The sequence below is a fragment of the Mya arenaria genome, chromosome 6 (genome assembly GCF_026914265.1).
Source record: "Mya arenaria isolate MELC-2E11 chromosome 6, ASM2691426v1".
Taxonomy (NCBI): Eukaryota; Metazoa; Mollusca; class Bivalvia; order Myida; family Myidae; genus Mya; species Mya arenaria.
The window spans coordinates 77,182,462-77,197,440 of NC_069127.1; the positions used below are offsets into that span (position 1 = coordinate 77,182,462).

The following is a 14,979-nucleotide window of genomic DNA, read 5'->3' on the forward strand; positions in this document are numbered from 1 at the left end:
CTCCGCTAGGTGGCAAATTAGTTGTCGGTGTAAGAGTGTCTTGCTACCCCAATTATTGTTCCCTGTTGGTAGGCACACAGTATCAATTTCCTAAAATACGTTTTGACAGTTAAAAGACATCTAAATTTTACAATTTTTTGTTGTATTTTATTTACAATAACAAATATGTGTAAATTTCATTTTAATACATGATTCCCAAGTCATACATAGCCTAGTGAATTTTAATAGATGAGTGTATTTCGGATAAAAGCATTCGGATAAAGATCTATTTGTTTTTACTTCTGCTTCAATACAGAGAAAGGCCAGTTAAGGCGTAGTGACACCTGGGCAAGGGAGGGTGTGTGGTAGTCTCTATTCTGTAGAGCGATCTTGAAGTGTTCATACTATTTTCCAGATGGTTCCAATCTTAGTCTAAAATATTAGACGTGTTATACGGGATTTTTGCCATATCAAAAATCTAAAAAAATCCGTCAACGTACAATTATTTGGACTAGTTCCAACCTACAACCGTTTTCACATAAAAATAGTCAGCTTTGCTTGATTTTACTTGAAGGGTCTATCACTATTCACGGTGAACGTGGCCCACTTACCATTTAATAAATACATGATACTTTAAAACACACACATTATATAACTCTTTAACGGCTCTTAGTAACTTGGCTGTAAACTAGGTAGGCTGAAAAGGAGTAGGTCAAATTGGAGTTAATTGGGCGGAGTTGACCCGACACCTTCACAGTCTAACTAGTGAGAATGTTGGGTATATAAAAGTCACTGTCACGTTATACTTTAAAAGTCTTTTATCTCTTATAGGGGTAAAAGAGTCACTAGATATTTTAGCTGGTCGCAGCCCGTAGACCACCTTGTAGATAAAGATCAGTCTGTTCTCTCTGCGGCATTCTTGGAATAGAGATCTGTGTTTTACATAGCCCCAGTACCTGTTGTTGTAGTCATTAGTTATGAATCTTGTGGCTTTTTTTTCTGAACATGTTTCAGTTGTCTGCTCCTTTTTGGAAATAATGGTCCCATATGATGGATGCATAGTTCAACAGTGTTTTAACTAGGGTGATATACGCTGTTTTCTTGCAGTTCTTCACATTTCTTTGTAGTAAAGCCATGGTCTTTATTACCTTTTTTGGTAAAAATATAGCTATGAATTGACCATTTGAGGTCTTGAGAAATGGTTAATCCAAGACATGGATTCTCCTCACTTGAGGTCCACATAAAGTATGCCCCAGGTGTTTGCCCAAGTCTCTAGTAACTGGAGATCTTTCTGTGGAGTAATAAGGTCTTGTTAAGATTGGGGCTTTTCAATAAAGAAGACAATCTTGAGGGAACACAAGATAAAACTGGCACAGAAATATTTTAATTTCGTCTTGTTTCAGCATGAGTTTATATGAATTTATTTCAGTTTGAATGAGACAAAAGCTTATAGCTTATAGAACCAGGTTAGAGTCCGCTTTCTGGGTAGAATGTAGAACTGATGTCCAATTTGAGAGTCCATGAGAGAGTGGGGATAGAACCAATTATAGATATATTGGCTTATTACTAACACTAAATACTTATGTAGGCCTTTACCAAAGAGGTTGTGGCTTGTAAGTTATGAACCACAACCTCTTTGGTGAGAGGTCGACACCAATACCACAATCACCCTCTTTTTCAGGACTGATAATATTTTCTTTACTATAAATTGTTTGACTATTTTTTGTTTAAACTGTAATATTTTGTATTCTTTTTTCAAAGCTTGACCTGCTGAGGGTGGCATGTAAGAAGTGCCTTTCCGTGGAACATGTTAAGCGCTGTTGTAAGGAATCTGGCAAGAAAATCTAGACTCACCAACGTTCATACCACTGTCAAGAACCTTACTGCTGTCACACTCACATTAAGAATTTTGATGTCAAAGGTATGACAATATTTGCATATTGAAACTCTTAAGATTTTCCCAATTTTTGCCTGTACAAGGTTACTACACAAAGTTTCAGGTTCAGTGGTATTATAATCCTGACTATAATTATCTAAATATAACACAAAAATATGCTTGTAAAACATAACTTCTGTCAGAGAATGGTATAAAAAACATTTGTAATTGCAAAGAAAAAAATGTATTTTCACCACAGGAGATGTCAAGTGGCAGTAGTGGTGGGGATGAGGTGTCTAAGGCTCAGACAGCCCAACCTTCGGCACAGCCTACTATTTTCTCCAAGATCATTGATAAAACCATACCGGCAGATATTTTGTATGAAGACGACCAGGTTTGTTGGTAGATCATATTTTTTTTATACAAAATAATGTCTTTACTGGTAATCTTGGCTCCCTTAATTATTACATAAAGAAATATCTCGGTAGGTAGTCAATATATCGGTCTGGAATGTATATTAAATCATTGTAGATGTAGCTAATGGGATTGTGAGGTATAAATAACCAAACAATTCAGTAAATGAAACTGCCCTGATAGCTCAGTGGTAGAGATTGTGCGTTCAAACCCTGGCCACGGCAAACCGAAAGACGTTAAAATATGGTACCAGTAGTACTGAGGAAATGGTGTACTCACTACTCAGTACTGTTTAAACCTTGAAAAGTTGTTTTCTATGTATTGGTGCTTTAAAACAAGCCCGTTAAAGAACCAAGAGGTCTCTTTACAAAGAGCTAGGGTATAGCACCCCCAAAAGCTTGTATCTCACTTTGTCTTTAAGTCTTTTAGTATCTGGATTTACATGTCAACCTAATTTGTCATTATGGCAAGGTCAAGCCAAAATGCAGCCAATACTTGAGTGCAGACCTTGATAAGCTCAAATAAATTAACATGAATGAGGCCAATGGGGCATGACCATAAGTATCATATTGAATACCAGCCAGATTTATAATTATCTTCGAAATTTGAATGAAATACTCATTACATGTACAATGTTCATGTTAATTTAACACACATTGTACAACATGATTGTTTTGTCCATATTATAAATTAACACAATGTGTTTGTTCTTTTTAAAGTTTGTAATGTGTGGTCAACTACTGATAAACTAAAATGTGTTCTGTCAAGAGAATGTTGCTCTATTAAGATCTATTGTTGGTTGACTCTTTCCAGTGCCTTGCCTTCAGCGATGTCTCTCCTGAGGCCCCAGTCCATTTCCTCGTCATTCCCAAGAAACCATTGACTGGGGTCGGCGCTGCCGGTCCTGAAGATCAAATGGTAGGCAGCCGCAGCGACACTTGTGACATATTATAAATTTTGTTTGCATAACTGAAGTATTCTTGCAAAAATTATAAGACATATACATGTACTGGTTTAGATTAATTCTGAGTGCCAGATTGATTTTCTTTTCCTTGGACTTTGGACCAAAAGTCCAAGGACCCTTCTGGAAAAAGATCTTTGGGCTTAAGATGGTAAATTTCCAGACATAATCCTGTTTGGGCATTTCCTGTGTTGAAATATTTTTGTGTAAGAACATTTATCATAAAGTTTCTGTCTGTAAATTTAGGGGCTTCTCTGAGCACTCTTAAGCAGGATAAGGTTAACGACTAAGATATCTTATTAAAACAGGGCCTAGTGGTGCAAGACATTCATCAGTAGAAGTGCAACTGTCGCATCATTATTATAACATTCAAACAGTATATCAATATTATTGAGCATATCTAGTATTTGTAGTAAAACATTCTTACCTTATCAATACTCATATTATTTTGAGCTCAATAAGCCTTAGTATGAGTAACCAACCCACAAGATATATTTACCTTTATAGATCATGATAGATATTTTATGTAGATAAACTTCATTGTATGCTACTATAAATCTCAATGTTATTTTACAGCTTCTTGGCCACCTGCTACTTGTAGCCAAAAAAGTGGCAGATCAGAAAAAGCTGGAGAAAGGGTACAGAATTGGTGAGCAACTGTCATTTCCAATTTAAGTCATGGATGTTGTAAAATAAGGATAAAAGTTTTTTTCTTTTAAAAATATATTTTAATCTTTTTCAAATTTGTTGAAACTAGTTTCTACAGACTGACATGATATCATTGGAAAAACAAATGAACTTGGACATTAATTCAATACATTCTTTTGTTAGACATAGCAGGTAATTCTTCAAGGCAGTTGTAATCTGATTCAAGTGTTATATCAATTACATGAATGCTATATATCTGTAGTAATTACCATGTCACCAACTGCCGATCAATACTAACATGAAAACAATCAAAATTTTGAAGTAAATAATAGTACACAAGGTCGCATCTGATTAAAATATGCGTGGCTTTGTGCCTGTGATCTTATGTTACAACCCTGACCTTTCAAATCTTGGCTCAAGCACCAACATACCCGGTATATGTATAAAATGTTAATTTCCAATCAACCTAGACAAAGTTACATGTATGCTAGGTGATTCTTGCAAAGATCTGTACTTTGGGGCTGTTTTATCGAAAACTATAAGAGGGCTTACATATATGTCTAGGAGATGGAGATCTTAGATACAAAATTACTCCTAATGATGAAAAGGTCTCCTGGTTAATTCTTCATGTACATGTAAATATTTTCTGCTCAATGTAGATTTTCTTGCATATGTTTCAGTGATAAACAACGGTCCAGATGGCGCCCAGTCTGTATACCACCTACACCTCCACATTATGGGGGGCCGACAGATGACCTGGCCACCAGGATAAATATATCTTATCTGTGTTATATTGTGATAGAGCAGATATTATTATGCAGATCACAAATATACAAGTAATTGACTGAAATTTCTGTGTTAAGTGTGTACAATGAATGGCCAAGCTTGATTGTTGATTTTTGATATTCATGTAACTTTAAGCCATTTATCCAAATAGAGCATGTACTGTGCCATACTAGGTTTATTGTTTACTGATAGTTTAGCTCTACAAGTTGTATTCATGGCACTGTGTGCTAAGCCATTAAATTATAAACCCACTTGTGTGTTGTATTAATAAACATAATTGTGAAAGACATGTATTGATGTTTGAGTAATAGCTGCCACAACAACGGAATAAAATATCCAAATGCTGTGCTGTCAGACCTGTCTAATTTGGACATTAAAATATTTTGTGCTTCAAGTATGATGGCTGGGCCTAAAAAAATAAATACATTTGGTTTAACACTTTAACACCACTCTCCAGTGATGAAAATGACATTCTTATATAAAGCCCAATAAAAAGAAAGAAAAAAAAGGCCTACCTACCCTACCTATTTTTGAAAAGGATGTAACCCTAACCAAACCTTTTTTTAAGGCCCTGTCTACGAAAGTAAAGCAACCAGAACATGTCAATGTGTTGCAACTTCATGTGCAGCTCCGAGCCTGTCACTCTTGGGTTATACTATACTATAATACTTTGGCTGGATAGTGATAAAGGCTGATAGTGGCTGAGTTTGGGATCTCTTTGGTGAGAGGCAGATGCCTACACATGTACAACATCCACTATTACTCCACGGAAGTCCCACCAGGGGTAATAGTAGGTGCTCTACACTGTCAAAAACCACTACATTTTTAATAAGAGGATTGGTCTTTTACAATGATTAGTTAGGTAGAACACGTGGTGAAAAAAGAAAATAATCCTTGCCACAAATAGTCAGGTAAACTTTGAAAAGCAAATCTAAGCACTGTTGCTAATTGGTGAATAACAAGGAACATAGAACTATTGTCTGTTTTTTATTCCATATACAATATCTTTTAATCTACATAATTATTAATAACAATAATACCCTTTCAAAGTGGAAATATTAACATGTATACAAAGTCTATTATACAAACGGACACTACTGAAGGATTGTACACGGGACAAAGCAATTATCGTACATTAAAACACTGCAAATGTTAACAATGCAAGATACAATCGTAAATTCAAGAAACACAAGCAGATAGGCAATGTTTATGTAGCAGTGAAATACAATAGTATGCAAGGCAATATCAATCAAACTTATTAATACATACTTCTACACTAATAGTTTTCTTCTATTTTTTCTTGTTCAAGTTTTGCTCAATTTGGCAAAGTAAATAACATTCATCTTGAAAACCCGATGAGTAAGGATAGTACAAATTCATCAGTTACTAAATTTGTAGAGAATACTTGATGGTAAAGGCTAGTGCACTACAATCAAACAATGGCGGCCATTACTGAACGTTCTACAAGCAGACAGAGGGGTATATTCTAGGTTGTCAAGTATATTCAAGACCGGGAGAATACACAAGCATAAATAAAGGTCCCCTGACGGTAGGGGGACATGGGCCCAAACATATTGGGGAGGGCAAGGGAGTCCTTTTACATGTGAACATCACAGCACTCTTCTGATGAGAAACAACTATGTATACTGCAATCTGCATCTAACCCTGCACACTTGTACAAACTAAGAGTTACACACAAGTCAATCAAAAGCACATCCAAACAAATACCAGAGGTACTTCATTTCTTGCATCTTTAATAGTACTTTTCGAGACAGAACTTAATGGAAATGTGTCAAATAACGCAAAACATAGGGTTGATGCAGCTTACTTGTAAAAGCTGTTCTAAGTTTTATTACTGGAAGTATAAACACTCGGATTACGTTGATGATTGGCTCATACCTGATATGACATGCATTCTTGAACTATATATATATATATGTGAAAACCTATAATATTATTACAAATCAGTTCTACATACACAAAATCTGGATAAGACTAGATAGTACAACATTTTCATATGTTTTTAAACTGCTTTCACAAATGTTGCGTATAAATATTCCAGAGGGATTCAAGCATAGAAAGCAATTATTCAAAATGACATATCAATGTTTTTTAGTTGAGACTTTCCAAGGAAGAAAAGTTAATACAATTTCTAAATGGCTTTGAACATGGATTTCAAGAATAGTCATGGCCCAACTAAATACGAATGTACAAAATTTAACACAATAAAGGTCAAAGGAATGTTCAATGCAGTTTTACATGTTTTATGTAATGGCACCTTTATAACAGAATCAAGTTTATAATGTTGAAATTCCCAACAATTGTACTGCTTTATCGGTTCCATAAAGGATTTTTTTTTAAAACATAGAAAATCAATCATAAAGCAGTTAGTTTATCATATTAAAATTCCTTAACAATGGTCATCAAAAGTACAAAATATTACGAAACAAATATAAAGTTCTACCAGGTAAGTCTTAAGGTATATAATCATTATTCAGTGAACTTCCAATAGCAGATTTTGATATTATTGAACAATCATTTTTTAGAAAATATTGACCAAAAAATGTGTAAAAAGTTCTTAATCCTAATTTATGCATTAATTAGTCAGAGAACTTCCTGTTTGGGTTTCTTCCATAGAGTATAACTCTAAGCTCGGGTATCATCTGTCGGCTCATGAGGTCGAGTCGACTCTCCAGTGTGTTCTCCACCACAAACTTGCCACCCTGGGAGACCAGCTCCACACCGCCAGACCTGAATATAGACAGGATAGAAATTAGAGTAAACCAATGCCTGGAAATCATCTGTCGTTTCATGAGATTGATTCATCCCTAAAGCGTGTTTTCCACCACAAACTGGCCACCTTAAAGGGGAACAGCTGCATGCCACCAGACCTGAATACAGACAGGGAAAGAAATTAGAATAAGCCTAAGCTTGGCAATCATCTGTCCACACATGAGAATGAGTTGGCTCTGAAGTGTGTTCTTTACCACAAACTTGCCTACCTGGGAGGCCAGATCCAAAACGCCAGACCTAAATATAGACAGGGGGGGATTAGAATAATCATAAGCTTTGGAATAATCTGTCCGCTCATGAGGTTGAGTCAACTCTCTAGCTGGTTTTCCACCACAAATTTGCCACCCTTGGAAATCAGCTCTACACCATCTAAGCACTGGTATACTTGTTTGAAAGTTAATGATTTGCTTATATTTTACTCCAAAAGTGTATTTACAACTAGGCAGGTATTGAACGATTATTGAAAAGAAATACAAAATGTATTACAATGTACAATGTACTGGTCAGTAATAAAAAGTATATTGAAAAGATAAACTTACACATCACTGCCCAGGAATGTTTCTGTATCCACAGTAACCTTGACATCTTTCTTCCCCTGAGTGGCATTTCTGTAAGCCTCAACGGCACCAGGCCATGCATCCTGGAAATAAGGTTCACAAAAAAATATTTTTACTCTTGCCTTGAATTGGGTGTATAAACAGTTCAAAGGCAAAAAAGCATATTTTTTCTTGGTATGAATCTGTATTAATATAAAGCAGTTCAAGTTTTTATCAGTGTTTTAAATTAGCACAAGCCAGACAACAGTACAATACAGAGATCTAACAGCTAAAAATTATCAATTCTGAAGAACTCCGGAGGGGTCTGTTTGAGAATGAGGGATTCATGACGAAAGCAGAGAATAGGGGCTCAGACCCCTTTTGAAATTGTTTGCAAAATAATCTTTAATCATTTCAAGTTACTACTTCCTACTGTTTTTGATGCAAGCAACATTTTTTTATGATAGTCTGAAGATAAAAGCTTTAAATCCCCATTTCAGGATTAACCCTGAACTGTAGAACCCATGACAATGGTTGCCAGGCATTTTCAAAATCTCATATAGCTTAGCTAGTTACATTTTAAAGTCAAATTCATGAATACAGGGTATGGTTTAATGGAAAGAACTTTTTGATTAAAATTCTGATTGTGGTGACGATATTTGATTTACAGTTGCTCACCATAACCATGTCAAGGTCCTGCTGTTTACACCTGAGGGTCACCTCTGGTTCCAGTAGCTGATACAGACCCTGAACAAAAGATATATAAAACATTATATAACAGCAACCACTAATAAGATTTCTTGTTCTAGACTTTTCAAAGAAGTTAACAGATTAATCAAGAGGCACCACTTCTCCTCAATTTTACAACTGTTATACGTATGTTCCATTTAAAATCAAATATGATTACACAATGTCACAATTAAAACAATCATTACAAAGTATACCTCACCTGAGCAATAAGTCCGATCAGGAGTTTCTTGTACCGGCCCTTGTCAGCTGTGATCTTAGCCAACTGTTTTCTAGCCTCCTCTATCAAGACCTGGGAAAAAGTAGAGGTTTATATCCATTACCGGGTAATAATACTGCATACTTTTTAAGATTTTCATGGGGTTTACCTTCTCCAATACATACATACTCTAAAACGTTCTTATTGAAGTAAAATAGAGTACCGTAATGGTGCTGTAGAGGGGGAACTGTATATGAAAACAACAAATATAAAAGACACAGGAACAAGCCTTTCTACACATGCATTTTTTTCACTCTGGCAGCATGCCTACCAAGTTTCACTTGAATGTCTTGGAACACTTGTTTAATTATGGCCAAGGTTTAATTTTCTCCACAAAAATATGTTGATGACAATAACACCAAGGCTACGACAATGGCTCAACCGTCTTTTTAAAAAAAAACAGACTTTTTAAAACTTTCAACTAAATTTTTGTTAACCTAATAAGATTTTCTTTTTGTCTTTTCAAGACAAAAGAAGAAATCTGCCATATACATGTCCTAGAGGCAAAGATCTAATCATGACTATAAAGTGGAAAATCATGGCTTCTGTAGGAGATGTGTGTTGACTTGTGTGTTACCTTGAGATGGTCCTCTCTGGCCTTCAACACGCGTAGTCTCGCCTGGTTCAACAGGTTAGAGTTCTGACTAAAAACATTAAACATAATAATAGGATATCTTCCATCAGAAACATCTTTTCTTAATTAATATACAAGTTTTATTTCTCGACTCTCGATACATTTAGGAAAATTAAATAGCATGTCCTGTTTCGTGCAGCCTCAGTTTAAAAAAATCTGATTATTATTATTAATAGTATTATGTGTATGGCACAGTATCATGTTTGTATGACCAATCACGGACCTAAAAACCATATACATTGGTTAATAGGTCGGTGACCTAATCAAAGATCTATTTCATGATATATACTGTACAAAAGGTTTACTGTAAAATTCATTGGTGATATATATATATATATATATATATATATACTGAAATACATGTACTTTATATATATATTATCTTGAAATGTGAAGCATAATCACATCTTAACAACAGTGAATGTTTCCCAATGGCTCAAAGATGCAATATTTATTACAAATGATAATATGTGATAATTAACATAAGCAACAAAACAGGAAGCGTACATTTTCTTCTGCAGCTCCACCTGTTTCTCCTTGCGTTCATAGTACTCCATGATCTTGACTCTCTGTTGCTGAACCAGACGCCCCTTCTCAATGTTGAACTCTTCCTCCGCCTGAAATGTGGTACATGCCGTTATTGTGTGTTACCTATCCATGATTGTGTGCTACCTATAGCAACCTTTATATTAAAAACTTAAGTCTTAAGTTAACTACAGGCGAAATTCCTTAACCTATTTGTTTACCATATTATTGAAATAACTGTAGTGTATCACTATGGTTGGCAAGATGTCACCGTACTTTGAAATGTTACCTGGCGAGGCAGATTGAAATATTTCCATGGCACGGAAAATATTTTCAAAGCTTATGGAATGTTCCATTATATAAACTGATGTGTGTACTAATAGGAAAAGTTGAAGGTTAATATGCATGCGAATCATTCAATACATTCTACTTGTAAACAAATTTAAACTCAAAATGAAACATTATGTATTGCTAGTATTCTATTTTTTGTCCATTCTTATTAAATTTGTATAAAGTTTTACAATGTAAACATGTAGTACCCATATATGTATTTTTTTCGTTCATGGAATATAGTTACTTTATCAGTGGCAAAGTCAGGTCGTTGTCAAAAAATGGGTATAACCATTGACCTTTTACAATCACTGCAAGTCTGTGGTAAATACCCTGGTAACCCACTTAGCTATGATAGGTTAAGTACACTTGCACACTGATGTTCAAACAGCATCACGATGTCTGATTTTACACGGAGGACCACTGTCCCCCAAAACACTCATTTACAATCATGTACATTTACTGTATCTTATTGAGACTGTTAGGATTTGATTTCCATTTAAAAAAATATAATTTGAAAAACTTACAATTTTTTTTTTATCTTTAAGGGACCAAAACCATCATGAAAGTGATTTCTCTGTTCTTAGACTGTTCAAACAACATACGAAATTAAATTACAAATAAGTGATGTTTAAATTGAAAACTCCTTCCTTTAAACCCTTAAACTTAGGATGTTTTATTGATGATTTACCTTGGCCTCAATTTCTTCTGCCTTTTCATTGGCTTCCTGCTCAATGAAAGCCATCATGTGCTTGATCTGAAAATGAAAACGAATATTGAATGCTTTAAATATGAATGATCTAGGTCATCCCTTATTACATTAACTTGATCACTCCTCAAAAAACACGTCAATATCAAAATTGAATGCAAGTTAACATCATGAACCACTGTTAGCTGACTTCGAAAACACAAGGACAAGCCAAAATAGAAGTCAGGTTTTTTCCTGGCCATTTTGAGGCCGAAATTGAGCCCCATGCTAACACATACTTTTTTCTCAAATTTGAGAAAATAAATAAATGAAGCCTGAGCATGAAAAAGGGGTCAATTTTATACCACATGCAAGTAGGAACAAGTTATACATTGAATAAGATAGCAAGAAGGTTCTAGTTACATATATCAAATGGGCAAGTGGATTCCAAAGCAAGAAAAAATTGCAAACTTATTATTTTTGAAAAACATATTTTCCTTGATAAATTATTTTTATGATGTGTGTTTGCTTTCAATTATCTTTTTAGGTTGTCCGGTTAGCGCAGTGGTTAGCACACTCGCTTCTCACCTAGGCGACCTGGGTTCGATTCCCATGGGCGCATGTGAGTTTGGTTTGTGGTCACCAAGCCGGACAAGTGGGTTTTCTCCAGGTTCTCTGGTTTCCCCCCACAACACAAGACCACACTCTCGCGTAAAATTGTGCCAATGAGAGTGATTAATATAATGTTGTAATAACTTGTTTCACAATCGTTGTAAAATAAATATGTTTAAACTAAACAGCTCCCGTTTGTATTTTGAAACTATTTTCTGTGCATTCATATTTGGGGTTGTAGGGCTGCACCACCTGTCAAATTGTTACTGTTTGTGATCACTCCAGAAATAAATTTTCATCTTACACTAGCTCCAATAATGAGCGATCAGGGTTACTTTTTTTTTATAATTTTGACATTTCTTCAGGGATGATAACAGAGCCAAGTTGCCAATCCTGAAAATGTCTGCGTGGGGTTCAGGGGGGCCGCTTAAGGGTCCCGATGGGTCCAGGGCAGAGCCCTGGTGGGCGGACAAGGGGGGGGGGGCGAAGCCCCCCGAAGCTTTCCATATTTCAGGGATTCTAATACCCTTTTTTGCCTTAGAAAAGTGTTCAAGGAGTACACCTTTCGGTTTGGTAGATATAATCATGTTCAACACGAGACATCCACAATCAGAACAATTATCAAAATCTTAGCAGTGAAGTTTAACACCTTTGTCTTTAAACAAAGTTAAATTTACTTTTTTTACCTGAAGTCACAGGCATTAGACAAGTACCTGACATTTTGGTTCAGTTGTCCACTTCCCATAAAACTCAACTGGCTATGATCAAATGCCTGTGTATGAACAGTCTACACTGTGGGATGTTTGATTTATAATAATGAACAACATATCAATTATCATGCTTGCAAATGTTCATTGTAAAAGTGGTATTTATTCAATTTTTATGTATCATTAGAGTATTTATTCAATTTCTGCACATTTGATGAGAATATAATGTTATTAATTATTATATATATGATTCAAATTAATATCCAAACGGTACTTAAATGCTTTGGCAGCATAGCCGTTGTGGACATGGTGGACATTGATGTATTCTGGTCCTCAAGCCAGATTTTTCCCCCTCATGGTGTTACATGAGTCCAGCAGCACACAAATTAGATTGTCCCACGGCAGTTCAAGTCTCTCAACAGGCTTTCAAATTCTATGAAAATTGATTTAGAATCAGCCCTTGTGATTTTTAAGGAGGCCAAATGTCTCAACACTATTTCTTTCTCTATAGCAGAAAAAAAGCTGCAACAGTTTTCTCATTGTTTGTGTTTGTTGACTTGTCTTAGTTGAAACAAAACCGAGATCCATTAACTCCTCCACATGTTCATCATTGAAATGGCTAGCCACTCCGTAAGTCATCTTGTATGATGCTGTAAACCTTTGAAGTTTTAATTCGCTGAGAGCTTTTGTATCTTGGCAAGTGTCACAACTACTGTGGTGCCAGGGATGTTCAGCCATTAGTCCAAATAGTTCAGCCATAAGTCCAAGTATCATGGCCTCTGGATTGAATTGTCAGTCATTGACAGGAACAACTGGATGCACTGGCTGAGGTGTCTTTCATCCCTGACTTTTGTATCCATCAACATACCTGGATGGGGAAATACAAATTACAACTATAGAATTTAATTCTCCTCAAGAAGTTTTGTTGAACTGTCTCAAATAGAAAATAAAATGACTGCCTCCACGTAATTTATTTTACTACTACAAAATATTTCTTCATGTTTTTTTTTTTTAATTTGAACCAAACCAATTTTCACTTTAACCTCCCATTATGGTCAACACCACTTCTTATTGAGAACAATGCTTCAAACATGAGAATAATAAAGAAACGGTTTACAGCGTAAACTTCAATCGGCCAAATAAAAATCGATTATTATGACACAATCCGAATCGGGATGTCCGAAATAATGCTACATGTGCAAAATTCATTCTCAGTTTGATCACTTTCTATTACTTAAAAATAAATGTTTCGGGAATTTCACTTAACAATAAATGGCAAATATACCCTTAAAATCGGCGATTCGATGTTTTTAGAAGTTGGTGGTGGTTGTTTTTTTTTCCAATTTTCCAATACCCGTTTATTCGTCTTCGTCGTCTGTCATATCCGGATACGACCATCCGGATACTGTCTTCTAGTCCCATCGGTAATTTCCGTAATCACCGGATGCTATCTTAACCAATCATATAGCTCGATTGCAAGGACGTAAATAGGTTCGTTAATTTCCGGCTTTACACTTCCGGAAAACTCACCTTTCGTACCCATATTGTTCGAACTGAGCTCGAATCGCTCCCTGTACCCCTCCCCCCCTAGAAAAAACCTCAACGGATTTACATTAATCTCAAAATTGAATCGTGAGGCCTTAAATCCGGAATTCCGGATTAATCCGGAATTTTATCATCCCTGTTTCTTATGTATCCTTGTAACACTACAACTCTCTACCATTTAACACCGGGGAAATAATATATGGTAATGTTGTGCATCGATGTTGAATAATAATGACAAAGTTGTTCAATATATACACGACAGTGATCTAAACTGGATTTAATTTGTTATTAGACTCCTTATTTTCACATAAATATATTCTGGGTCACGAATACCGTTATATGTACACAACCTGTCAGATTTACAGATATCGGGATACTTGATAAACAAACGACACATGTACCCAGTAAGTGTTTTATGATATCTGAACATGTTTTTTGGCATAATGACATAAATAAACAGTCCGACGCGCACCTGCCAGTAATACTCGAAAGAGGGGTTCGGCAGTATTCAAAGATAGATAGATAGATAAATATGTGTTTAATAGTAGGCAATAATATTTTAGTAGAAATTTGAATTTATAACGGAGATAATTTCAAAATTGATGGTGGACGTCACGAGTCTGCCATAGTATTAAAGTAAACAAATCGTCAAAAGACTCGTTGACGGCCATTTAGGTGGACTACATCTTCATTGACTTTTTAAATTTGACAAAAATTAAAATGTTCAGACTTTTCTTTAAAAAATCTGTATAGAAAAAAAGAAACTGTATCGCAATACATTACCTGCTTCTGTACATCTTGATCACTAAGTGCCATCTTTGCAGGTAAATAAACGAAATTACAGAACAAAAATCACTTCTAAATAATAGTTGACAAGTAACCGGAAGTTGCCTTTTTCTCGTGATTTCCTAATTTCGATGACGTTTACACGCATCCGGT

At 35.4% G+C, this 14,979-nt stretch overlaps 2 protein-coding genes across 2 annotated transcripts; one reads left to right on the plus strand and one right to left on the minus strand.

Annotated features, from left to right (window-relative positions):
* Nucleotides 1–11: 11 nt before the first annotated feature.
* LOC128237100 (adenosine 5'-monophosphoramidase HINT1-like) lies at nucleotides 12–4,915 on the plus strand. Its single transcript, XM_052952316.1, has 6 exons — nucleotides 12–68; nucleotides 1,741–1,900; nucleotides 2,115–2,249; nucleotides 3,083–3,187; nucleotides 3,807–3,879; nucleotides 4,559–4,915. The coding sequence occupies exons 2-6, from the start codon at nucleotides 1,787–1,789 to the stop codon at nucleotides 4,648–4,650; spliced, it is 519 nt and encodes a 172-aa protein (XP_052808276.1). The 5' UTR covers nucleotides 12–68; nucleotides 1,741–1,786; the 3' UTR covers nucleotides 4,651–4,915.
* A 723-nt stretch (nucleotides 4,916–5,638) lies between these two features.
* LOC128238305 (V-type proton ATPase subunit E-like) lies at nucleotides 5,639–14,972 on the minus strand. Its single transcript, XM_052954088.1, has 8 exons — nucleotides 14,824–14,972; nucleotides 11,180–11,245; nucleotides 10,141–10,250; nucleotides 9,577–9,643; nucleotides 8,943–9,032; nucleotides 8,672–8,740; nucleotides 7,997–8,097; nucleotides 5,639–7,415 (listed from the first exon to the last, which is right to left on the minus strand). The coding sequence occupies exons 1-8, from the start codon at nucleotides 14,854–14,856 to the stop codon at nucleotides 7,265–7,267; spliced, it is 687 nt and encodes a 228-aa protein (XP_052810048.1). The 5' UTR covers nucleotides 14,857–14,972; the 3' UTR covers nucleotides 5,639–7,264.
* Nucleotides 14,973–14,979: the final 7 nt, after the last annotated feature.

What these genes read in the sequence shown, in the direction of transcription:
- LOC128237100 (XM_052952316.1), top strand. Translation starts at nt 1,787, where the DNA reads ATGTTAAGCGCTGTTGTAAGGAATCTGGCAAGAAAATCTAGACTCACC. An exon ending in TAAGAATTTTGATGTCAAAG is followed by an intron (nt 1,901 to 2,114) that starts GTATGACAATAT and finishes TTTTCACCACAG; the next exon opens with GAGATGTCAAGTGGCAGTAG. An exon ending in CCGGTCCTGAAGATCAAATG is followed by an intron (nt 3,188 to 3,806) that starts GTAGGCAGCCGC and finishes GTTATTTTACAG; the next exon opens with CTTCTTGGCCACCTGCTACT.
- LOC128238305 (XM_052954088.1), bottom strand. Translation starts at nt 14,856, where the DNA reads ATGGCACTTAGTGATCAAGATGTACAGAAGCAG. An exon ending in AGGACCTTGACATGGTTATG is followed by an intron (nt 8,098 to 8,671) that starts GTGAGCAACTGT and finishes CCTTATTTCCAG; the next exon opens with GATGCATGGCCTGGTGCCGT. An exon ending in ACATTCCTGGGCAGTGATGT is followed by an intron (nt 7,416 to 7,996) that starts GTAAGTTTATCT and finishes GTCTATATTCAG; the next exon opens with GTCTGGCGGTGTGGAGCTGG.